General features: G+C 39.2%; 1 protein-coding gene across 1 annotated transcript in view; it reads right to left on the bottom strand.

Moving 5' to 3' along the window:
• LGR5 (leucine rich repeat containing G protein-coupled receptor 5) overlaps nt 1–27461 on the bottom strand; it is a 151249-nt gene that overhangs the window by 56377 nt on the left and 67411 nt on the right. The window contains exons 2-4 of the mRNA XM_079775192.1: nt 23915–23986; nt 7901–7972; nt 434–505 (exon numbers count right to left, since the gene is read on the bottom strand). Coding sequence (XP_079631318.1) covers nt 434–505; nt 7901–7972; nt 23915–23986 — 216 coding nt within the window. The remainder of the gene's footprint in view (nt 1–433; nt 506–7900; nt 7973–23914; nt 23987–27461) is intronic.

Genomic DNA, 27461 nt, shown 5'->3' with positions numbered 1-27461 from the left:
TCATCATTGACGTTTCTATCTCTCGCTTCCTCTCCCTTTCTCTCTGAAATCAATAAAAATATGTGTAAAAAAAAAAATAAAGGAGAAAGTAACATTCCTGATTCAAAAGCAGGAATTTCAAATTACAGGGGAATGTAGGACAAGATCCTGGAAGTATATGTTTTGTCCTGAGATACCAGCGTATATAAGAGTCTTCGGCTGGAGGTATTATGATTAAGCCTCTGCCCTGAAACCCCCAACTCTAACACGAGTCCCTCCCACACATAATGTTTAATGAGGAGGCGAAGAACTGCTGTTCTAATGGAAACTCTCTTTCCCAACTTATTTAGGTGGGACCTCCAGCCAAGGAATTTACTAAAGTGGTCACCTGGACATTTCAATGCTCCTTCCCAAATTGATCCTGAGGACATTTTGCAATTTCAACAATACTTACAGGGATTGAAGGCTCCGCAAATTCTGCAGCGCTTCCGTGGGTACCTGCCTTAGATGGTTGTTCTGCAGCATACTGCACATTAAAACAAATAAAGAAAACCATTAAAGAAAGTCAATAATAGTTTACCATAACTGGCCATAGCTGTGTCAGGCACTGTTCTAAGTGTCAGGGAAACAGCAGAACATCAGACAAACCATGGGAGCTTAAACTCCCATGGGAAGTGACAGGTAAATTGAAAATTAATGAATTTCACCCTATGAGCCAAGTGGTAAGTACTATGAATACAAAACAAACATGGGTTTGGGATAGATAGTAACAAAGAGTGAGATTTTTATTTTAAACGTGGTCATGGAAGGTCTCTTAGGAGCTGATATTTGAGTAGAGGCCAGAATGGAGTCAGGGAGCAAATCATGTGAATATCTGGGAGGAGCTACTGAGGAACTGGGAAGAGCAAGTGCAAAGGTCCTGAGGTTGGGGCTTGCTTGACTTGTTAAAGGAGCAGCAAAGGATCAATTGTGACTGAGGAGGAATGAGTGAGAGCAAGAGAGTGGGAGAGAGAACCTGAGGCCTCTCACGGAGCACTTTCGGGCCACAGTAAAGCTTTATTTTAAATGTGATGAGAAATTCCTGTTGAAGGGTTTAAGTGGGAAATGATGTGATCGTATTTATGTTTTTAAAGGATCACTGTGGTGACGATATAGATTAGACAAAATGAAAATAAGGATAACGTGGGAGTTTATTAAAGATCTCTTTTCTTGCTCATGGTCATATTTTGATATAAATTACATTCTTTTTGTGAAGTAGTTGCATTTTTGCTCACCTAGGCTCAACAATTCTTTTCAGAACATGGGGACTACAGAATGGCAACGCCTGGCAACAATGCAATAAAAACATACTATTGCAAATGGGAAAATAGCGTGGAAAAATTCCCATTAGATTCCTTATATTTTGCTACCTTATTCATAAAATAACACAATAATTTTGCAGCCACTCCCATCCCTCTGAGTATTGCATGGTCCATGTAAGCCAGAGGCAGAAGACTGTTTTAGGAAAGTAGACATTTTACAGAAATTTTTCTGCTTATTAGGTCACAAACTTATATTTGGATTTCAGAAACAATTTGCCTGGTTCCCTCATCACCACAATTGAAGCTTCTTTTCATTAGATGACTAACTGGGATTCAGCTCCCTGTATGTCTAACTCTTGAGGAATCTTTGCTGAATGTACAAATTCTCAAGTTGAACAGTGTCTGGTATGATTAAGGTGTGGTGAAGAGCATGGGTTCTTGAGTTTGAATACCTCTTCCCTGCAAGTAGCAGTGTGGTCTGAGCCAAATCACCCAATCTCTCCATGTCTCAGTGACCAGTAATTATACTCCCCCACAAGGTCATTGTGACCATCCAATGAGTGAAAGTACATAGAACAACACCTGCCGCATAGTAAGCATTCAATAAAAGTTGGCCCTTTTGTATGAATTGATGAGCCCCTTCTCAAAACCAACGAAACAGTGAGATGGTACCGTGACATTTTATTTTATTTATTTATTTATTTATTTATTTATTTATTTATTTATTTATTTTTTGTACTGTGACATTTTAATTGAGAAAACAAAATCAGCAGCAACAAAACCTGTGCCAGAGGTTGGTACTCAAACTTTAGGGTTCAGCAGAATCCACTGAAAGGCTTGTTAAGCCGTAGGCTGCTGGCCCCATCCCTAAAGTTTTCCGTTCAGTAGGTTGGGGTCGGGACCAGAGAATTTGCATTGATGTCTGTGCTCTGGGCAAGGCACCACAGATTGAGACCCACCCTATGTTATGCTAAGTACTTCTGATATAATATTTTCAGATGAACTTGAGGCGACATTGAGCTTGGAGGTAAGTCCTAAGGTTTAAGTCTTGGAAAGCAAATCATTCAACCTAACTGACCCTTGATTTTTCATCTGTATAATGGGAATAGAATAACCTCTGATTAACAGTTGTTTGACGATTAAAATTTAAAGGTGTTTATTATACTTTTGTATATGCAAATACAAATTCATATACAAATAAGATGTGAAAAATATTTGGAGGTCATAAAATTTATGCTTTTCTCACCATGACTGAGATTCTGTTTTCTAAGGAATATACTTGTGTTACTTGCATTCCAAAATTTTACTCAAATAATTTCATTATGTTAAACTTGAATTCAACTAACATTTCATAAATTAAGAGTCTCAAAAAATGTTAATTCTTTACAAACAAAGTCAAGTTTTAGGGAGATCTCACACTTCACTGACCAGTTTGGGAGTCCCAAAAATTGTAGGTTGAATTCTGTATGCTGCATAATTTACCGGAACATTAAAAGTTTACATTTCTATGTTATTTTACACTTTTCCAAACAGTTTAAATATGTTATATAATTTTAACTTCATAGAAGTGTTTTCTAAGTCATTGATTTTTGAGTGATTAATTATGATAAGATACATGATCATCAATGTCTAAACTTTGTAGGTAGTATATTACTGGTACAAAGTGTATATTAATTGTTCTCCTTGCTTTGATAACCAACAAGTGAAACTATTAAAATGTGATCTTCCTAAAATATTGTAAAATTGGAGTAGAGGATAGGAGATATTTAGATGGTTTTCCTTCGTTGAATAGTTGCAAACTTTCTCAGTAACTTTATATGCCTGGCCTCAGAATATGGAATTTAACAAGCTTTATTAATGATAACTTTTAAACCTACTCTTGACTTACCTCCCAACAATTTAATTTTTCAGCTACTTCTACCAGTAAAACACCAAAAATATAATTAAAAAACCCCATAATTTAAATCCTGATCTTTTCCTAAATAAAGAACTTTTGCTTAATTACTTTCAAATGACAAAACAAGAGCAAGTTATCTCCATTACATCCTTATAAGTCTCCAGTGAGTTAATTAGAAAATTCTATTTTTGTTTAAGATATTCCAGAGGGAGACGAAACAATTAAAGGGTTTACAGCACCATGGAGTGCAATTAAAACAGAAAGCATTCCCAACACTGCTGCTGATTTCTTTTGCAAATGCTCTTTTATTTAATATATTGAATATAAGCAGAATGTGCATGAACAGAATATGGGTTTAGCCACTTATAACCTCATTTTTTTTTTTTCGTTCACATATGGGGAAGAAAAGAAAATGAAACACTTTCTCTAGAGACAAAAGATGACTTCATAGTTTCTTAATTTCTTTCCCTGTGGAGCTTTAAAATACTCCCTACTCCATACAACATCCCCATGCTACTCAACAGCACAATTTTTTGGTTATCTTTTTTGCCAATAGGACTAAATAAGAATATGAACAGTGAGTGAATCAGAGGGAGATGAGATAATATGTCTAAGGGGACTTTGTAACAATCGATGGCTTGGTCCTCTACCTAATTGTCCTGTGTTTAGGTATCAAGTAGCTATTAAGGCTCTATTCTGGGCCTCTGTGGGAATGAGAACAGTTTGGCTAATTGTGACCTTTCTATGGTTAGTTTTACCCATCTCCTCTACATGGTTTTGGTTCTGGTAGTGGGTGGCAGGAAATGAGCCATTCTGTGACTGAATGGCCTACATAAGACAATGTGCCTTTGTTGAGGACAGCCTGGTTTAGAATCCCACTGGATGGGTATTTTGGAATACAGAACCAATAACTTATTTTTTATGAAGGTCAGTATTTACATGGGTAATAACATTAAACATTAGTGATCTTCTAGAGCTCATAGTAACAAGTTTGGATATAAAACAATCCCAGCCAAGGACAGCTTTTGCTGTCTTCATTGTGCATCTCAATGGATTGTACTGTTAGTATCTTTCTCTTCTTTTACCATATGCCCTCCTTATAATGGTCAGGGTCCCAGACAAATATTACTTTTATATTATCTTTCTTACCATGCTACAGTGCAATCAGTTATTTCTTTCTGTTATGACTTTTGGACTTTATAAAACAACTAAAGGCCTGGTGCATGGGGTCTCTCGGCCTGGCCTGTGCCCTCTCGCAATCTGGGACCCCTCAGAGGATGTTGGATAGCTGGTTTCGGCCCGATCCCCACAGGCCCGATCCCTGCAGGCCCTAGCCAGACAGGAGGGAGCCCAACCCTGTGCATTGAGCATCTGTCCCCTGGTGGTCAGTGTGTGTCATAGTGACCGGTTGTTCGGTTGTTCGGTTGCTTAGGCTTTTGTATATATATAGATTGAGAGTTTCCATGAGTGTAAGGTCTGTGTTTCATGTTTCCCTGCTATTTAATAATTGTTTGTAAGAAGAAATTTTACATTTCCATGGTTATATATCTTTCATTGTTTTGTGGTGTTTGGGGTACTTGTTCTACTGCACTAACAGCATTTTTAACTAAATATGTGGTTAGAAATCATATAATACCTAGAATAGACAGGATACAAAAGCTGAATTAATTATTCAATAATTTTGAGAGAATATATTTATTCCATTTAATCTTTCCTGTACAAAGTATTAGTCTTATGAGGACTTCTTGGAAAACCTCTCAGTATTATTAGGTATGAAAGTATTCTTGATTTACATTTGGTGTGGAGGAACAGTCAGATATGATGTGGTAGATAGAATCTTTATGCTGGGCTGTGCTGCACATCACAGGACAGCTTACTGCAAGTATACCATCTGGAAAAATAAGACACCCTCACAAATTTCCAAAACACTCTATGGCAGGAAGAACCACCGTGGTTGGGAACCATTGCTCTAACACTGAAATACTTCCAAAATATTTGACAATTGAATCTGCTCCTTAGATATTAATCCTTAAGTAGCAGAGCAAAGGGAAGAGTGCACACAATTCCTGGCAGGAGTCTTGCTCCCCTGGAATCCTCCTCACCTTGACAGTGACCTAGCTAGACTGAGCAGTCTGAACATGCCACTCCCTTGCTTACATCTCTTCCTTTGCTCCTCATTGTGTCTAGAACATAATAATGCCCATGCTTTTTTGACAGAATATATGGGATTCCTGTGACCAGGACTCTTTCTACGTCTCCAGGCTCTTTTCCAGATACTCTCCACCTCCTCCTAAATGCCTGAGCCCCAGCCTGCTTGGGCAGTCTGCATATGCCAGGTACTTCTTGCCACTGTGTCTCTGCGCATCTTATCCCCTCAAGATTCAGCTCCTAGGTCATCTCTTTGAGGAAACATCTCTCTAGGAAGCTGAACCTTGACCATCAGACTGGACTAAATTCTTCTCAAGCTCTGTAGTTCCACAGCGCCCTACACACAGTTCTAGACACACTTTAAGAATTATAGGTGAGAGAAAAAAAAAAGGAATTACAGGTGATCTATTTGTCTTGATCCCACAATCTGCCACTAGATTATAAGCTCTTCAGGCATGACCACACTTACTGATCATTGTATTTGCAGCAGCAATGCATTCAATGCCACTTTGAGTCTCACACTTACCCGGCTTTGCTGAGCCCCTGACTGTGTAGAAGACAGGAGACATTGATTGGTTAGGAGAGGATAGATGAGAGAGTCTAACTAAACACCACATTCCATTCTGGTGGAGGAGGTACATATAAAAATGACAAGCATGAGAGATAACCTGTGATTTTCATTTTTAAGTCAGATTAATCCAAAGCTCTCTAAAGTGTTTAGGCAAAATACACCATAAGAAGCAGCAAAGTGTGTCAAAAGTATTCTGGGTAAATAAAACCTGCTGACAGGGAGAAGCCCACGTTGCTTAGAATGCAACTGATAATCCACTAATAGACATACAGCATTAGGTCTACATCATACAAAATGAAGAAGAGTTGACAAGTCTAGAAGCCTCTTGTCCTCTCTGTATCATCAATCTGGATCATTTATTCGACCAGTATTTCTTGAGTGTCTACTATGATTCGGGCATGTTCTAGAAGCTGGAGATAGACCAGTAGCCAAGACAGACAACATCTCCAGTTTCATGGACATTTAGTGCAGTATGATAAAATTAGAAATATATAATTAGAAAATTAAAAAATATTATCAAAAAATTCATACTAACCTTAAGTAATTCAAATATGAAAATTGAAAAATGTAAAATTATAATTCTATCTAATTATCATATCTAGTGTATATCTAATCATAGATATTCTTATGTATTTATATGTATTAAAATTATGTAATCACAATTTACATATAATTATGATGGCTGATGATACATTTTACATGCACAGATATGCAGATACACATACACTCTAGCTCAGTATATCTGACTTACATTTTGTTAAGTGAATTAAGATGATCAGTTCCAATATAATAAATTTAACAAGTATCCAAAATGCTTAATGGTACATAGGTCAACAAAGGAAATATATTCCCTTATTTGTCTTATCCAAACTTGATTTATGTGATGTATTTAGAAGGGTTCCAAATATTTTGCTGTGTTCATGGAGACATAGGTGTACTGAAGTTGATACTCTAACTCAGAATTCTACCACATAATGAATTAACATTAGAATTTGGCAATGTTACAATTTAAAAATATTTCTGCCTAATAGCAGAAATAATTCAAAACTGAGGGGACCAAACCCAATTATCTAAGCAGACCAAAAATGGTTCTGCTGTTGAATTTGACCTTTAACTAATATTTAACAAATATATTTACACTAAACTACTTTTTAAATAGCCTATGTATCCATGAGGTGAATAAAATGTAATTTCCATTAAGCAGGAATATATCAAATGCCCTTTTATTGTTTATAACTTTTATCTCAAAGAAAGAAAGTAAAATCAGGGTATTTTCTCTGAGATACAATTTTCCTATTATGACTTTCAATTTGAGTTACCCATTTTCTCTACCTAGGTGCTTTTTTTTCCCCTACACAGAATAAACTGAAAGAAAATTAAACAATGGGTACTAGAATAAAGAGGTAGTCAATAATAATAATTTTTCTGATAAACAAATTGGGAAGTTGGACATTAAATAATATGAAAACCCACTTTTACAAGTCTCAATGAATAAATATTTATCAAATAGTTACTCATTGTATCTAAAATCACTAGGCTTTGTCACATCTATTCACAATTGTAACATAAACTTGGTATTTTTTAGCAGATCTTTAATCATAAGGAAACAAACTTTGCAAATGGTTTGAAGATGTGATCTCATTATGTTAGCATCACGGTGATTTATTCACTTGGTGATCAAAATGATTCAAGAAACTCTCCCAAACATCACAAAAGGAAATGAAATACTTTTTTTTAAAAGTTTGAGTTGATAAGTTGGTTATTTAGGGGCAAACAACTTTAGATATTAAAGTTAGAAAAAGAGAGGTGAATTTTTTTCACACAAATCCAGCCAGGTATAAATAATATTGCTTTATGGGGTACCAATGAAGGCAGACTTGAATTTAGATGAATTATCCCAAATGCTCCAAGTAGGTTATTTGAGGAACTCAGTCTTTACAAGTTAATTAGCATTCACTTGCCGCTCAAGTCAGAAATGTACCAGGTCACACCTGGTTTACTTACAGAACTTTAAGACTGTAGAGGCCAGCAAAGGCTCCCTTGGGAATGTATGTCAGAGCGTTTCCGGCAAGACGTCTGTGGGTTTGAAGGGAGAGGAGAGAGAGTGAGCACAGTTCTCTTCATGTGGAATTCATTTAGTTGTTAAAAAAACACACAATACAATTAAGTTGAAACCACAAACCAAAAACAATGGTAAAAAAAACTTGTTTTGTTATAGTTTGTGAAAATTTTCTGTAAATTTCTAATAAAAAAGCTGGCAAAAGAAGTGCCTAAGAAGAAATAGAATAAATTACCTATTTTACAGAGGTCCTTTAATAGCTTACCTACACTATATATAACTCTCCTTTAACAATTTTTTTTTTTTTATACAAAAGCTAGGCAAAGGGATAGAGAGCAGTGGGGGGCGGTTGCCAGGGTGATGGGCTTATTCTTACAGGTAAGACGGTGGGAGAAAGCTCTGCTATGAGGGCTTTTCAGCAGAGGTCTGCGCCAAGCATCGCAAAAGCCCTGAGGTGGGAGTGTGCCTGGTGTGGTCGGGAAAATGCAAGGAGGCCAGTGCGGCTGGAGTGAAGTGACCGAGCAGGAGAACGATGGGGAGAAGCTGGGGAGGTGTCCAGAGCCGGTCCATGCAGGGCTGTGGAGGCCACAGTAAGGGCCTGGAGCGGGAAGGGGTGTGATCAGATCTGTGTTTTAAAAGTATCCTTCCATTGTATGGGATGATGCTCCAACCAACTGAGCCACACCAGCCAGAACCCCGGAGTGGCCAGGGAGAGGTCAACGGGGGGAAAAGGAGACATATGTAATACTTTAAACAATAGAGAATTTAAATTAAATAAATAAATCCTATATAATAAAAGGGTAATATGCAAATCGACCAAATGATGGAATGACTGGTCGCTATGATGGGCACTGACCACCAGGGGGCAGATGCTAACGGCTGGCAAACGCAGCAGCCATGGCGGGTCCCTCTCCTGCCTCCGTGGCAGTGCTAAGGATGTCCGACTGCTGGAGGAGAGCGGGCCTAAGCCATCAGTTGGACATCCCCTGAGTGCTCCTGGACTGGAGAGGGTGCAGGCCGGGCTGAGGGGACCCCTCCCCCCCCCCCGCATGAATTTCATGCACCAAGCCTCTAGTAAATAAATAAAAAGAAATAAAAGGGTCCTTCTGATGGGACCTTTTCTTTCTTGTTTATTAAAAAAAAATTTAAAATTTCTTTTAATTTTCTATTACAGTTCACATTCGATATTATTCTGTACTAGTTTCAGGTGTACAGCATAGAGGTTAGATAATCACATACTTTACAAATATGGGAGCTTTGTAGAGGGGAGAATAGAGCAAGAGTGGAAACAGACACAAAGGGAGTTCACACGGAGATGCTGGTGAGGCGCAGCTGTGGTGGAGGAGGCGAGAAGGGTGGGACTTGATGTGGAAGAAAGAAAAATCCAACCCCACAAACCACCAGCATCAAGGGGAAATGTAGGCCGCCAAAAAAGAGTCACATTTTATATTTATGGGTACATTATAGACAACCCACATGCATTTGATCGGTTATCCCAAGTACTATACACAAAACTGGAGTAATGAATTGTGTATGACCGTGACATAAAAGAGTTGTTTATTGTCACAGAAAGGCTCAGACTTGGTTGACGATCACAGATGGCTTAACTGATCAGACTAAACTGACTAGTAACTGTTTAGGGACAGCAAAAATGTCCCTAACTCTCCTGTTCACAGCCTTGACTTCCGTAGCACATCTCTGAGTTCTAGAACAGAGCCTTGAGATGGGCCTTCACTCTTACTGCTGCTTACGGTATCAAGCAGCTTGATGGTTTCTGAGACCTTGACTTTGGAAAGGAAAAAGAGAGAGGAAAAAAGTATGTATTTATTTATCTTATTAGTTTAAATTACTGTTAGGGTAAAAACCTTCCCGTTACATTTCCTGAAACATAACTCACTTCACGCGAATTGTTTTTCTTTTCTGGGCATGGACTTTGAGAATCCTAAGTCTGTGTTCAGAACTAATTTGGGAACCACTGACCTGTGTTATCGGGGGAGTTTGTCTTAAAGCAAAGGAATTTATGATGTGTTGTTGGCTACTTGCTGGGCTGATGGAAGATCTATCTCATGGACAAAAACAACAATTTAAGGAAATCATTGCCTCCTTCCCCTCTTATTTCTTGGCCATGTGGGATGGTTTTAGTAATTTTAAACTATAGGAAAAGGGGACTTTCAGATGAACACACAAACAGCGAGACCTGCACACAAATCAGTCCTGTGACCGTTTGAAACAACAAATCTCTGGGCAACTGCGTCCCGACCCTAGAGACCTACATACAAATTGGCTGAGAAGTTGCTGTTTTTCTCCCTGTTTCTAAAATTATTTCATGGGGCTATCTCTTTCATTATCTTCATTTCTACAATAAGATACAACTTCATAAGAAGAAATTTTTCTATCATATGAAAAAGATGCTGCTCCATATATAAGATCCATATTGTACCACTATTATTACTGATTTAACTGCCATTAAAAAGAAAAAAAATCATTAAGTAGATATATTCTTCAAATGAAAAAAGCAATTAGACGCTTTAGTGCTGTAACAACCTACAAAACTATTTTTGAGAACGTATATTCTTTGAATCTTTACACTAATTTGGATCTCTAATGTAGAGTAACCTAGAAGTTTTTTTTTTTTTTTGGGGGGGGGGCACATAGCTTGATTTTGTAAAATGGAGGGACAAGAGCAAATGAATCAGATGTGGGCCCTGATTCCTCCTCGCTGGACATTGGCCTGGAGAGAAAGAAGCATGTGTGGATAAAACGGGGGAGCACTGAGAGCAGAAGGGGGTGCTTGACTGCTTTCTGATTGGCACTCTTGGGAAAATTACTGAGCAAGAAATAATGGTCCAAATGGGTCACCTCGGCCAAGTTCCAAAGGCAGAGCAGCATTTTCGGAGCTAAGCAGAGGGCCAGCCAGTTCTACCAGCCCTCCCAGGTCAGTTCTTGGGAGAACTCTTTTGACTTCTAACTCTTAGTTGTTTTGTGTTCTTTCCTTTCCTTTCCATTTTTGGTTTCCTTTCTTCTCACCATGAATTTGCTGTGAGACTTAACACAAGTCACTTTACGTCTCTGGATTCCATTTCCCTTATTTAAAAAGAAGTACGGTTCTTCCACTAAGGTTTCTTTTCTGCCCTAAAACTGTTTTTGTTCCACGTTCATTGTTCTGCTTATCCTTATTCTTTTCTCTCGCCTCCTCCCTCCACCCTGCTTTTTTCTTCTTGCTGATAGTAAGGTTTCTTTATTGCATGTCACTAATGTTTTAAAATTACTTTGTCATACTTTACATTAGGAGGTAGATCAGAGGTTTTTATTATTCACACTTTGTAGACAAAGATATCAAAGCTCAGAAAGGTTTTATGTAAAATGAAAAATAGTTGCTTTCCGATTTCATGTAAACTTAACCTAGTCTTTTCTTATGGAGCATGAAGCTATGTAACAACAGTGCTACTTAAATAATTAGCAGAATGAACTTGAATATGGTATCCTTATGATTTAAAAGATTACTTAGCAAATTCATTCTGGCTCCTAAAAGTTACTGCTTTATTTTCCAACTTTTACAAAGTACACGAGACCTAGAAAGCACGTATTCTAGATATGCTAAATTAATTTGTTCTAGAAATTTGGTGAGGGCTAACATCAGGCTTAATGGTAGTCGTTTTCTCTCTCTTCCCGTTCTGAAGATCTGGCCAACCCTTGCTTATTGCATTTGCTGAAACTATTTTCCTTCTCTGTGATTTCCCAATATTAATTTCAGTGGTTCCAAAACTATTTCTAAATTTCCTTTCACTCTTATGTATTATAATTTACCTAATAAATGTAAACTCTCACTTAAACATAAAATTTCTGAAGTTTCTTACTCTCTCCTGGTGTCAAAACATTCCCATTTGAAGAAAAAAAAATTATCCTAAAATAAAGTTAGTAAAAATCATAATGATATTGTAATTAGGGACTTTCAAAAGACAATAAAGTTAAAAAAGTGAAACCAAATATAATAGTCAATTGAGATAGACTATTCATGATTCTATTCAATTGATTAAGTGCTCATGTTGTTTCTGGGGCCACCACATGTACCAGGTTTGGATTTGGGTCTATGCATATGGAAGCCAAGTGTCTGGGTCATCAGAGTTAGACACAATAGGATGAACTCAAGTCAGCTGTAATCGATTAACCTTGCCTGTGCTGGCAGTAATGTATCATTGTTGAAGTTGACCAAGCCCACCCGTGGTAGGTTTTCTTTTATTAGATGTCCATGCTAGTCGCACGGGCCCACGTACTTAAAATTTAGCCCTCTGGAGTTCGTCTTTGTAAGATTTGCTGAAGCCTTTTGGACACAAAGATCATGACATTCCATCAACCGTTTTCCTTCCCATTGGAAAAAAAAGTGTCTTTCCTAATATGCCTCAAGAAATTGTAATTTTCAAAGACTGTGTTATCTCCCCTCCCTGCCCACCAGTGAGTTAAGCATATTTAATTGCTCAAATCCAGCCAAAAATCTTATTTTCTTAAACAGTATATTTATGAGTTGTCCATTTGTTTTCATTATTATATAGGATTAAAAAATCAGATTTTGAGATTCGAGGGCTAAGGCCCACTGGACTGAATGAATGAATGCCTCAGTACAAAAGGGGGATCCTTTTGTGGGCATTTGACCTTATGGTATTTTTAACCGCAAGACTAATGAAGTTCAATTTTCAACTCCTTTCTGAAGTCTTCCTTAATTACCTGAGTCCACAATCAACTTTCCTGTGGATGTATCCTATGCAAGGCTGTCTATAAAGGTTAATTTTATATTCTACCTGATTTGATGATAGCCTTCTAAGGTCAAGAATCTTACTGCCTGCCCAGAGCAAGAAGCTGAATCAATATTTATTGATTGATCACTTTCTCTTATTTCCAAAGACAGTTGGCGGTAGTGCTACAGTTGCTTCAGGTCTGGCATAACTATTCCAAGATGGTTGCCAGTCATTACATACCCAGATGGGGAGCAGCTGAAGAACACCCCTTCTTCATCACTTACCAAATTTAAATCCACTGATTTCTTTGAGCACTTTCAAAAGCCACACACAGTGCTTTTGGGCATGCAAATAGTGCCTGCCTTTTATCAAACAATCCATAAGTCCTAGGCACAATGTTAAGTACTTTATAAACATTGTGATATTTAATTATTATAATTATATTAAAAAAGTGACATGACTATTCCCCTTTTACAGTCGGGACAGTGAGCCTAAGAGAGGTCAGGTTATTTGCTCATGCTTACATAAAAACATTTACACAAGAGAATTTAGTTCAACATAGCATTTTGGTTCCAAATTTTGGGTTTTTAACCACAACTTTGCTTAAAAGTAGGCTAGTCTGGAGCTTGGGTTGGTCTAAAAGAGGAATAATACAAGAACATGAATGGCTACATCATTCATTATCGACAAGAAAACTGTTGCTTACTGCTTCTTAAAAATTTTTTAAAAATTGATTTCAGAGGGTAAGGGAGAGGGAGAGAGAGATAGAAACATCAATGATGAGAGAGAATCTTTGATGGGCTGCCTCCTGCACGCCCCCTATTGGGGATCAAGTCCGAAACCTAGGCATGTGCCCTTGACTGGGGTTGAACCATGACCTCCTGGTTCATAGGTCAAGGCTCAACTACAGAGCCATGCTAGCTGGGCTGTTCACTGCTTCTTATTCAAAGTCCTCCTTCCATTGGCTTCCAGATCCCGTAAAATCTTACTTCTCTTACCACTGACTGGTTGTTTTCTTTTTCTTGCTAGCCCCTTTTTAAGTTCTCATCCTCCAAACATAGATGATTCTCAAATGTCTGCTCTCACACCTTTTCTTTTTTTCTCTGTCTAGTGGTGTTTAAACTTTAGTGTGTATTACCATTGCTTTAGGAGCCATAAAATATTCTGAGCCCCAGACCCAAACCCAGATTTAGTGAATCAGAGTTTCTTGGGGGAAGGATTCGGGAATCTGCATTTTAACTAAGTAGCCCAGCCTGGCTCAGTGGTTGAGTGTTGACCTATAAACCAGGAGGTCACAGTTCAATTCCGGGTCAGGGCACATACTTGGTTGCGGGCTTGATTCCCCAGTGTGGGGCATGCAAGAGGCAGCTGATCAATGATTCTCTCTCATCACTGATGTTTCTATCTCTCTCTCCCTCTCTGAAATGAATACAAATGTATTTTTTAAATAAGCAGCTCAGGTGATTTTAATCTGGGTAGAGAAACACACTGGGAAACACAGAGTCTGTACCCTCTCTCAAGGTCCTTATCTGCCCCAACACCTTCCTCAATCACCTCTTTGTAAGATTCTCCATCGTTATCTCTAGAACAGGCTCCTCACGCTCCAGACTCACATTCTCTGTTATTGACATTTGCAGTTGGATGTCCTGCTGGCACCTGACACTTATTATATCCAGAACCAGACCTCCTCTTGTCTTCAAAATACCAATTGTTCCCCCGAATTTCCTGTTTCTATTGACTGTGCCTTATCAGTCTCCTGGCATCTAATCTCAAAACCTTACTCAGAGTCATCCCTCACCGTCAGAGCTCTCTTTCAGTGCCTACGTTCAATCAATTGATGAGTCCCTGACTCTCTTCCTCTGCTGTGATGCTTCTATATATCCCAGTGGGTCTCAGCAACCCCCAACCCTGTAGACTTTAAAAAATGATGTCTGGGTCCCCACTGAGACCCATTAAATCAGAATCTCTGGGAATAAACCTTGGTGATTAGTTAATTTTAAAAATGCTCCAGGTGATTCCAATGTACATTCAAGGTGGGAAACTCTGAACTGGTCCTCACATACTCTAATATTGATAAGTTAACCATCCCCAGAGACAATGATTCACTTTTTAATTAGGAGAGGTGATTAGTTAATGGATTTTATTTTTGTTTTTTGTTAATCCTCACCCAAGGATATTTTTTTCATTGATTTTTAGAGAGAGTGGAAAGAAGCGGAAGACAGAGAAAGAGAAACATGGACGTTAGAAAGACATATCGATTGGTTGCCTCCCATGGCCCAACCAGGGCCAGAGATCAAACCTGCAACCCAGGCACGTGCCCTTGACTGGGAATCGAACCAGCTACCCTTTGGTACTCAGACTAACACTCTTACCACTAAGCCATACTGGCCAGGAATAGTTAATGAATTTTAACAGTTATCCAGAAGAGACAATAAGAACCTGGACTAGGTGGTGATAAAATAGAGTAAACAAATGGAAAGACAATGTGGGATGACTAGCTTTAGGACTTTGAAAATGGCTGATATAGAGGGCAGGAGAGGAAGAATGACAGACATAGTAATCACAAGTTTGGATAATCAGAGAGCAGGAAAGGCAGGAGGAAAGCTCACCTGGAGAGATATATATAATATATTTTAATATATTTTTATTGATTCCAGGTTCCTGAGCTCAATTCCAAATTTCTGATTCACTAGTTTGGGGTGGGACACAGAATTTACCTTCCTAACAAGCTCACAGGTGGTGACAAGGCTGCTGGCCCAGGGACCATATTTTGGGAATTACTGGCCTATCTAGCAGGCAAAGACAAAAGAGATCTGAATTAGGAATATTGATTTGGGGGGCTCATCCATATAGCAGAAATAGTTCAAATTTTGGGTTTCTGCTGAAATAACTGCAATTATCTTCTGACTGGTCTACAGCCTCCTAATGGGTTTCTCTGCTTCCATAATTCCCCAATATATTTTGCATACAGAAATCAGAACATTTTTTAAAAATCATAAATCCTATTGTTTCAGTAAGTTGCATACAACCAACCAGTGGCTTCCCATTGCTCTTACACATTGTCCGATTGTTCTGGACCTCTTCTCCAAACCATCCCATGTCCCTGCCTCTCCCTCTCCCTCTGCTTCAGCCACACTGATCTTCTTTCAGATGCACAAACATGCCACATTCTTTCCTATCTTAGGGACTCTGCTCACATTGTTCCCCTGCCAGAACCACTCCACTCCTGCTCATAGGACCACCAACTTGTCCTCATCCTCCTGATCTCAGTTTAGATGTCACCTTTTTAGAGAGACTTTCTCTCCTGTCATCCCTTGTTAATTATTCTCTACCTAACTGTATTTGTGTTTTCATCATTCTTGTCACAATCAAATATCATATGTGCATGTCTCCTTGATTATTATCTGTCTCATCCACTAGACTGTAAGCTCCCCAAGGCGGGCATTTCTTGAATGAATGAATGAACCGTAGTTAAGTCCTATTCACTCTTTAAAAAAAAAAACAACACAAAAAAAACCCACACACATTTTTATTGATTTCAGAGAGGAAAGGAGAGGGAGAGAGAGATGAAAACATCAATGATGAGAGAGAATCATTGATCCGCTGCCTTCTACATGCCCCACACTGGGGATTGAGCCACAACCCAGGCATGTGCCCTTGACCGGAATCGAACCTGGAACCCTTCAGTCCACAGGCTGATGCTCTATCCACTGAGCAAAACCAACTAGGGCGAGTCCTATTCATTCTTATGTTCCCAGTGGCTCAATTAATACATGTTAAATGAATTAATTGAAAAATACTGAGAAAGGGTACAATAAAACTAAGTGCAGAAATGAGGGGAATGTCTACATTTTATAAGAGTTGGGAGTAGAAAAGAAAGGAACGCTAAAGGGCAAAAGAAGAGGAGGCAAAGAGGTAGGGCACTTTCAGAATAGTGCCCTAATTATCACAACAAAAATGTGTATATATGCTGAAACCGGTTTGGCTCAGTGGATAGAGCGTCGGCCTGCGGACTGAAAGGTCCCAGGTTCGATTCCGGTCAAGGGCATGTACATTGGTTGTGGGCACATCCCCGGTAGGGGGTGTGCAGGAGGCAGCTGGTCGATGTTTCTCTCTCATCGATGTTTCTAGCTCTCTATCCCTCTCCCTTCCTCTCTGTAAAAAATCAATAAAATATATTAAAAAATGTGTATATATTATAAAATTTATATACATACACACATGAATACATATAAATACATACATATTCATGCACATACACACATACACATATACATACATACATACATACACAGACACAGATATCTAAATGCCTGTATCCTGTATGGATAGGCATTTGGAAGAGAAGCAAAACAATTTCCATGACATAACACTAGAGAAAAAAAGAATTTCAAAGAAGCAGCATTCATCATCAATTGCCAGGTCTATGATGACTAGAGATTGAGCATTGCCAAAGCCCAGGGGCAGGAAGGCTATTCATGGGCATGATGGTGTTTTCATTTTACTAACCCAATCCAGTATGTAAATTACAGTTTACTAAAGTTCTTTCATCATCCTTTCACTTAATCCTCAGGAAAAAAATCTCAAAAGACAGGCAGGACAGCTCTAACCATTTTCAGCAACATGATGAGGAAGTAGAAGTAGCAAGCGTAGCTTGTGCTTGCAGGAAGTTTGGTGGTATCTCTCCTTACAAATTTCATCTGCCATCACAGATACCTACTATTTATATAAAGATTCTTCAAGGCCAACCATAATATGAGCACACAGGGCCAGGGAACAATAGTAACTTAGAAACTGACCTCCCTAGAGCTTCTCAGGTTCCCTTCTTAAATCGAGCACTTGATTCCAAAAGCATTAGAATCTGGGAATATTGTTAAGTAAATATCGTTTGGAAATAAAACACACACACATAGACTGTTTAAAATGGCAACGGCTCATTTTCCCTCTGGCTTAATCGGACTACCAACCTAAGTGTAATGGAACTGGTAGCGGTCAGCATTAGTGACAGCTCCTAACATCTGCACCACACTCCAATGGACCAAGTGTAGGGCCTTGTACGTGTCCACATAGCAAATGTTAACACAACGTCCCTCGTGGAACTGAATGACTGAACCGGGGGAGATGCTGTTGGAGAGAAATGCAACTATTGCCCCGGATGTTAAAATTGGGTAAAGAACTGTCTGCATTTGTTGTCTATATCTATTAAAGCTCATAGTTGGAAATAGCTTTTCCTTCACACCTCCTGGACACCTGGGATTACTGCAAAATCAAGCTCATGAACTAGGAAAAGAGGAAGTTACAAGCTTCTTTAAAGTGTATTCATTTTACGAATACAATCAAATATGTAAATTAGTTTACCAAAGTTCTTTCATCAGCACTTCATCTGGTCCTCAGAAACATCCCAAAACACAGGCAGGAAGCAGCAGCTCTTACCATTATCCCCCAAGGCCCAGGGAGGTCAAGTGGATGATTAGCTAGTAAGTGGCGGAGTCAGGTTAGCACACGAGTCCGGGGCTTCTGCCTCTACACAGTAGCAGCTTCCACACTCACTCAATGGAACTGGTAGCTGTCAGCATTAGTGACGGCCTTTTTTTTTTTTTTTAAAATTCTCGGTCTCATATCACACCAGCAGGACATTTGACCTGTGCATGTCTGGTTACCTTGTAGATTTATAAAAAATAAATAACAAATGAGACCTGAATGTGCCCAAACTTGTGACACAGGTAGTAAGTGTTCCAGAATGTCAGGAGAGGGAAAAAGAGACAATGAACTGTGATGGTTCTTATTCTTCCTCTTTATTCTGGCTTTTATTCTATTTGCTCCAGGTAGTCATTCTCTCTAGGGTTACAATGCATTTAAAAAAAAATATTAAGGCAGTGAATACCTTTAGGGCTTTATTGATTCTTGGAAGATTTTATTTTACTTTATTATTATTATTTTAAAATATATCTTTATTGATTTCAGAGAGGAAGGGAGAGGGAGAGAGAGATAGAAACATCAATAATGAGAGAGAATAATTGATTGGCTGCCTCCTGCACACCCCTTACTGGGGATTGAGCCCACCACCCAGGCATGTGCCCCTGACCAGAATCCAACCACGGACCCTTCAGTCTGCAGGCTGATGCTCTATCCACTGAGCCAAACTGGCCAGGGCTACTTTATTATTTTTTTAAAGACTCAAAACAAATTTTATTTTTTCCCTTTTCATTGAATTTATTGGGGTGATGCTGATTAACAAAATTATACAGGTTTCAAGTGCAGAATTCTACAACACATCATCTGTACACCGCACTGTGTGTTCACCACCCCAAGTCAAGTCCCCGTCCATCACCGTTTATCTTTCTATACCCTCCTCCACCTCGATTAATGCCCCTTCCCCTGGCAATCATCACACTGTCGTCTGTGCCCATAAGTTTTTAAACTATGGCATTGTTGATAAGTTCCAGTGATGAATGAGGAATGAACCATGGCTGTCTACAGGGTTTAAAACATAGTTAAATAAATTAAACTAGGGAAATGATATACAGGGTGGGGCAAAAGTAAGTTTACAGTTGTGAGTAGACAAAACACAGAGTTTATTGTATCATTATTTGTTAATGCTTGTATTATTTTCCATACGAACAACTGTAAACTTACTTTCGCCCCACCCTGTATTGGGTAATGAACAGTAAGGGGAAGAGTGGTAACTTGGATTTATTAACTGTGATTTTTAAAAATTGAGTTTTGGGGTGAGAGTTTTATTTAATAGATGAAGAGATAAAGCATAGAGATGAGCAGAATAAACTAAATGAAAGAATACTTTCAGAACAATGCCTTAATTGTCATAACAAAAGTACATATTCACACACACACAAAATGACAGCTATCTGAATGACTGTATCTAGCTGTATGGTTGGTCATTTGTTAGTTCAGTTAGAATACTATATAAAATATGCTGCTTAATTATATGCATATGTATGGAACACTAATTAACCAACATTAATTAAGATTTTGTACCTGTTGAGCAATGGTAAATTGATGAAATTTTATACCTGAAAATTCTGATGACACTTTTCTCATAGCCAATATGTAACACTAGTGAATGAATAACCTGGATATCCAATCCCTACCTGCTAGGTAGATAGCTCTTGGTTCCTTTCTCTCTCACTCCCTCTCTTTCATTCCCTCACATATACACATACAGACACACTATCATTATGAAACTCAGTTTAAACAACACTTTAAAGTGTTCCATTGTGTAACCCTAGCTGGTTTGGCTAAGTGGATAGAGCATCAACCTGCGGACTGAAGGGGTCCCAGGTTTGATTCCGGTCAAGGGCACATGCCCGGGTTGCCGGATTGATCCCCATAGGGGGCATGCAGGAGGCAGCTGATCAATGATTCTCTCTCATTATTGATATTTCTCTCTCTCTCTCTCTCTCTCTCTCTCTCTCCCCCTCTCCCTTTCTCTCTGAAATCAATAAAAAATATATCTATAATAATAAAAGCATAATATGCTAATTAGAGCTGTTGTCCTTCCAGATGAAGCCAGGGCTGCAAGGGAAGCCCGGGGCCTGGGTGCCAGAGGGAAGCCGGTGCTGGCAGCCGGGCGAAAAAAGGCCTACTCTTGCACGAATTTTGTGCATCGGGCCTCTAATATCCTATCTAATAAAAGAGTAATATGCAAATTGACCATTGCTCCAACACACAAGATGGCTGCCCCCATGTGGTCAAAGATGGCTGCCCCCATGTGGACAAAAGATGGCCGCCACAAGATGGCTAGCAGGGGTGGGCAGTTGGGAGGGACCAGGCCTGCAAGGGAGGGCAGTTGGGGGCAATCAAGCCTGCAGGGGAGGGCAGTTAGGGGTGACCAGGACGGCAGAGGAGGGAAGTTGGGGGTGAATGGGCCTGCAGGGAGAGCAGTTGGGGGGCACCAGGCCTGCAGGGGAGAACAGTTAGGGGCAATCAGGCTGGCAAGGGAGCAGTTATGCATCAATCAGGCTGGCAGGGGAGTGGTTAGGGGGTGATCAGGCTGGCAGGCAGAAGTGGTTAGGGGCAATCAGGAAGGCAGGCAGGTGAGCAGTTGGGAGCCAGCAGTCCTGGATTGTGAGAGGGATGTCCGACTCTCCGTTTAGGCCTGATCTTACCAGCTGAGGGACACCCCCTGCCGCCCGTGCACGAATTTCGTGCACCAGGCCTCTAGTATATATATAAAAATAAAGTTTTCCACTGTGTAAAACACTGTGCTAGGCACTGTCGAGGGAAAGAAAAGCACAGATTAAATACGCAATTCCTGAACTTCTTTCTACTTTCTGAGTCTGCCTCTGAAAGTGAGTTTGAATCTTAGCTCTGGCACATTCTGACTTCATTGTCTTGGGTAAGTTCCTCATTTCTCTGTACTTTAGTTTTGTAAAAAAATCTGTGAACTGGCCCGGCTGGCATAGCTCAGTGGTTGAGTGTTGACCTATGAACCAGGAGGTCACGATTCAATTCCCGGTGAAGGCGCATGCCTGGGCTGTGGGCTTGATCCCCAGTGTGGGCCGTGCAGGAAGCAGCCAATAAATGATTCTTTCTCATCATTGATGTTTCTATCTCTCTCTCCCTCTCTTTTCCTCTCTGAAATCAATAAAAATATATTTTCAAAAAATCTGTGAACTGGAATTAATATCTAACTTTATGGGGTTATTAAGAAGATTCAGTTTGATAGTATGGGTAAAATATTTTGCACAATATAAACTATTATTGTTGTCATTATAATTATATTAATTTGAAGATTTTATATTCTAGAAGAGAACATAGACTTAAACATAGCTAACTCTAAAGAAACAATTAACAACGTAACAAAGGCAACCCATAAATTTAGCCTGGGGAATAAAGTAATAAACCAAGCAGAGTTGATCATTTTTCCAGGTTCTATAAATACTATCCCCTTTTGCCACTAAATAAATAATGATGTCTTCAAAACATGTTAGATGCAACACAGAATTATATATGGGGAAAGTGGTCTTTAAATTCAGCAAGTTGGCCAGATCAGCAGAGGGAATTCAAGAACAGAACGAGAAAATGGAATGAACAGTCTTAAAAAGGTGTCCTCTATTTCTGAAATTCTGATTCCATGGTCAAGATACTTGATGGAGTTTCCAGAGATATAAAAAAAGACAATTCAGAAAAACAGCATTTTCAAATAGTAGTTCCCTCCCTCTCTTTCTTCCTGATTTTTCTCAATTGTCTTTTCAAAAACTGGCCTTGGAAGAAAATGAACATTCACCTCATGAAGAAAAGAGTTATTTTGAATAAGTTGGCTCATTGAGGGAGGAATTCTATTAAATAAAGTCCTTGGGGAAGTGAATTATTTATTGATTTAGTTTGTGGTATTAAGTTGGGGTGTCCTTCTTCCATTACATATTATAAGGAAATTAAAGAGAAAAGAATAGAAAATGAATGTCTTAAAAATATGAGGATAAAGAGGACTATTGTATATTAATTATGGTGGGGGTGGGAGGATAAGGATGTAAATTAGAAAATAACACTGATGTTTGAAATTTACTAAAATTAACCTTTAAAAATATTGGCTAATGTCAACTAATCTGTTACTTTTTTTCTAAGGCAGCTAACTTGTATAAGAAGCTCCTTTTACACACTTGCTTTCTTATTAGTTCATTTTTTCATTCATCAAAAATTTATCATACCAGCTGTGATGAAGACAGACATGATCCCAACCTTGATGAAGGTTAAATTTTAGTCACAAGAGTGGCCAGACATAGCCCTAGCTGGTTTGGCTCAGTGGATAGAACATGGGCCCGTGGACTGAGGGTTGCAGGTTTGATTCCAGTCAAGGGAACGTACCTCTGTTGCAGGTGCATGTGGGAGGCAACCAATCGATGTGTTTCTCTCACATTGATGTTTCTCTGTCTCACCCCCTCCCTTCCACTCTCTCTAAAAAACCAATGGAGAAATATCCTCGGGTGAGGATTAACAGAAAAATAAAAAAATAAAAAAAATAAAAAATAAAAAGGCTAGAGATATAAGAAAATAAGAAAAAAAGAGGCTCCTGGATAACCCACAGTGAAAACCCATTCATTGAATGAGTAAAACCTACTGTCCAGTCTAGTAATCTAAGCCTCCCCAGCAAACCCCTCCATACCAATGCAGGTACATTCAGCTGATTTAAGTATTACAACAATAGCATTTGTTAAAAATATAATGCTACCAAAATAAATAAATATAAACTAAAGGGGAGAAATTTGAATATTATCCTCTTGGGGAAAAAGAGATTGATGTAGTGTCATTTGATTGTGATGGAACATTCTTTCCACCTCCCACAGTGGATCGTGTGGTGCATCAACAATTTAAATTACTCCCCAAATTGGACTCTGACTTTTAGGATTTATTTTAAAAAAGTATTTTAAAAAGAGGTCATTGCCTAAACAATTCCTTTAATCAGAAATCAGAGGATTTACTCAAACGGATGGTGCCAAACTTTCTTCATGAAGACTACCATGGTACTTCACTTCCTTAGTCCCCATCACTCAAAAGGGTAAGAGGATCAAATGAATTTTTAAATGCAGATTTTTGGTTTATACAGTTCTTTTTCATCTTCTGGAAATTGATTACGGGACTTAATGAAGATTCCTCTGTGTATCATTAACCAATTTAGCTTCTTCGTTTTTAATTTAATTTTTCCCCCCCACAGTGAGTTTGGGAGAGCATGGTTCTAAGTCTATTGTGGATTTCATGTTTTTCTGTTCAAGCCTTGAGGGAAGCTAAATTACTAGAAAAAATAGTAATTAAAAGTGATCAGGACAAAAAAGCTTTGGTGCTATGAAATATGGACTCCCTGACCCAAACCGAACCACGCAGCAGTTTTTGGTTTTGATTACAGCTTTTCTTACTATTTTAATAAACATGAACCAGTATTCAAACTTTTAATATCCTGCTGCTTAACTATTTCCAAAGAGCCATCCAGCTCTTTTAAACGGCCTTTGTTTTAAAATTTTAATTTGTTTGGCCCAGTCTCACCTTAGAATGCCGTAGCCTCATGGTAAACTCTTTTATAAGTTGATTTCCAGAATCACAAGCAATTCTTCTATTTCCCCCTCCCAACTAAGTGCTTCCTCATGTGCCAAAATTGTTGGTGCTGACAGCTTTTCTGCCTTGTTTTATCTGGTTCCCACAGTAAGTCTGAGAGACAAACACAAGAATGTGTCCAGCGTTGACTGGACGCACCGTGGCCACAGTGATACTTACAGCTCCTCTAGGAAGCGGAGGCTGTGCAGAGGACCCGGGGGCAGCTGACTGATGTTGTTCATGCTGAGGTCTCTGGAGAGGAAAACAGACAGCGTGTGAGGAGCGGCGTCTGCCACCGCAAGGAAATCCAGCTGTTCAGTTCACACATCTTCAAGCAGTAGAGCCAAATGAACTCATTCTTTTGCTTGACAAATGAATCGCGATTGTGCACCTTAAACATATCCCTATCTTCCCCCCCCCCAATCAGGGGCTCTCTATCAAGTTAGAGACCCTAGAGGAGGAGCTTATATGGATTCAAAACGATTTAGACCATTCATGGGCATGGTTGTAATTCTTCAGGTTTAAGACTACGTGATTAGGACAGCAAGGGAAGGCATAACTCAATGCTAGCCATAACTCAACTCCGTGTCTTGCTTTACGTTTTGTGACAAAGAGAAATGTCTTCACCATGCAACGCTGGAAGTCCTGCTTCTCTGGGACTCCAAGCACCTTGTAAAAACAAATGTTTTGATTCAAAGAAACTTAAAAAAACAAAACAAAACCAAACAAGACAAAAAGCCTATTCCCTCCTTCTAACATGTTCCTTTTACAGGTTCTCGGATTGCATTAAATAAGTGAAATGAACCATAAAACAAGGGTGAAATGCGATCCTGCTCTGTAGCACACTTCCTGCTGGGCCTGCACAGTAGTTCCTGGCACAGGAAACAACAAGCCACTTTGGGCAGAACTCAATCAATTTTTGTTTTAAGAGAAACTCCATGTAATTAGATTTTATTCTGTTTTACTTTTCTGGTTAAAACATTTTTTTTTTTTTTTTTTTTTTTTTTTTACTGTGTCCCACATAATCCTACAGCATCACTGGTATATGCCATCTGTATCTCAGTTCCCCAAAGACTGCTAGACAGATTCTAATCAAGACCGACTAAGACTTTATGTAACAGTCAGCTGAAGGCTGACTTAAAAAAACACTCATTGCTCACTCCAGAAGATTCCCATCTAATGCCATTGAAATCTCAGACCAGGTCTACATACTTAAAATTTATCTTGCGATACACAATGAGCTCCATAGCTATTCTTTCTACATTGATTTAATCGGCATATAACATTGTATTAGGTGTACAACATAATTTGATATATGTACATATTGTGAAATAATAACCACAACAAGTTTAGTTAGCATCCATCACCATTCATATTGACAAAATTTGTCTTCTCGTGACGAGAACTGGTAAGATTTATCTCACAGCAACTTTTGAATACACAATACAGTATTGTTAATAAGAGTCACTATGCTGTACATTACATTCCCAGGAATTATTTATCTTATAACTGGAAGTTTATATCTTTTGACAACCTTCACCCATTAGCTTTCTTTAAAAAAAAAATCTGGATTTTTCTGTTATTGAAGGAGCCACATCCATTGCACACAACCAGCTGATTTCACTGAGGCTAAGAATTGAGGAATCATTCACTTTCTGACTTTAAAAAGTTACCAGTGGGAGCACTTTGCCTCCCAGCAATTGTCCTCAGATTTGGCCCAAATGAACTCTTATAAAAATAAAAGTCACCAATGTGTACAAGGAAGATAAAATACTTTGCTAAGTGTTTTAGAGTATGGTAAGAAGCAGAATTGTTCATTTTAATGTTGGTGAACAATAATATAGTTGAGTTAAATGCTATGTTCTCAAGTTAAAACTAAACCATGCCAAAAATCTGGATTTTTCTGGCATTATCTAGATAAGAGAGCCAAATGACTGATTAGCATTTTCAGGGTTTTTTTTTTTTTTTGTGCAGATATTTCTCTGAAGTAGTAAAGTTGTTTAGTTCCCTGAACAGACATGGATTCAATTAATTAATGCAGTTTCTGGATTCCTCACAGTGACTATGGAATCTCTTCAAAGACCTGATATTTCTCAGGAATAATCAATTGTTTGTTAAGTGCTGTCCCACTTATTTCCTAAAGAGGATCAAGGTGGTTTGCTTTTGGAGCATGTTGATTGGTAACCTAGATTGAACCAGGCTCAGCATCAAGGCAGCTGGTGTGGAGAGTGTTGACTTTCCTCTCCCCTGAAATATTCCTGTGTGATGTGCAAATCAGTTTGGGATAAGCATTAATCTTGTCTACGTGCAGAAAGCTCTAAGTAGAACAAGGAAATTTACACATTAAGGAGATTCATAAGCACTATTTATTACCGGATTTCAGGTACCTGGAAGAGAAGCTTATATAAGCCTTCACTCTCAGGGTTCCCACTGGAGCACTTTGAGGGTGGAGCAGCAGAAAGAGAGCAGGCGTTGTCAGGGTAGAGTGTCAGGTACAGTGTCTCGGGTTTGAATTCGGACCTCTCCCTTCACTAGCTGTATGATCTTGGAAAATTAACCTCCCTGTGCAGGCTTCCTCATATTTAAAAAGGGTGTCTCTACATTAATAGTTTGAAACCCTATGATTAGCTGTTTCCAATGAGAAGAGAGTGACTTAATTTTATTCTTAAAAGAGAGAGTACCTCCCTTTCCAACAGGAATTAATAACTTCTCGGTGTTACCTGACATTGTGGTTCCTCTGAGAAAGTGAGCTAGTATTGCTAAACCAAAACCTTATCACCTGTTTTTGATAAGGTTTCAAATAAAAGAGTTTGATAAGGTTTTTGATAAAGGAGTTTCCAGCAATGCATATAAGCCTGAAGCAGAAATAATTTTTAAAAAGGACAATCTAATGTAAAATGAAATAGGCCTTTAAAATATAAATTCAAAGTGGGTAAGGTAAAATGTAATTTGTTTTTATTCACTTTTTTTCCTTCTCTGTGTGTAAAAGACCAAATTTTTAAAATTTCTAACTTGCTGTGGATTTATATTGTTATAAAATATAATAAAAATCCTATATAATAAAGAGATGATATGCAAATTGATCATCACGCCTTCACAAGATGGCTGCCTACGACCAGGCTGGCAGGGGGGTTAGTGAGGGACGACCAAATGACTGAACAAGCAGGCTGCATGGGCTGACCAGGCTGGCGGGGGCGGGGGGGGCGGCAGTTGGGGGCAACCAGGCCGGCAGAGGGGGCAGTTAGGGGTGACCAGGCAGGCAGAGGGGGGCAGTTGGGGGTGTCCAGGCTGGCAGGGGGGCAGTAGGGGGTGACCAGGTCAGCAGGCAGGCAGTAAGGTATGACCAGGCCAGCGGGGAGGGGGCAGTTAGGAGCAACCAGGCTGGCAGGGAGGGGGCAGTTGGGAGCAACCTGGCCGGCAGCGGGGGGCAGTTAGGGGCAACCAGGCCGGCAGGCAGGTGAGTGATTAGGAGCCAGAGGTCAGGATTGTGGGAGGGATGTCCAACTGCCGGTTTAGTCCCGATCTCCGGGATTGGGCTTAAACCAGCAGTCGGACATCCCCCAAGGGGTCCCGGATTAAAGAAGGTACAGGCTGGGCTGAGGGAACCCCCCCACCCCCCGTGCACGAATTTCATGCACCGGGCCTCTAGTTAATTATAAGAAAGTAAAATATAAACACAAAGATATACAAAATAGAAGCCTCAATATTTTGTTATGTAATTCAATAG

The sequence above is a fragment of the Cnephaeus nilssonii genome (assembly GCF_951640355.1).
Source record: "Cnephaeus nilssonii genome assembly, chromosome: 6".
Taxonomy (NCBI): Eukaryota; Metazoa; Chordata; class Mammalia; order Chiroptera; family Vespertilionidae; genus Cnephaeus; species Cnephaeus nilssonii.
The sequence above is the reverse complement of the archived record's forward strand: the minus strand, read 5'-3'. Positions and strand labels throughout refer to the sequence as shown.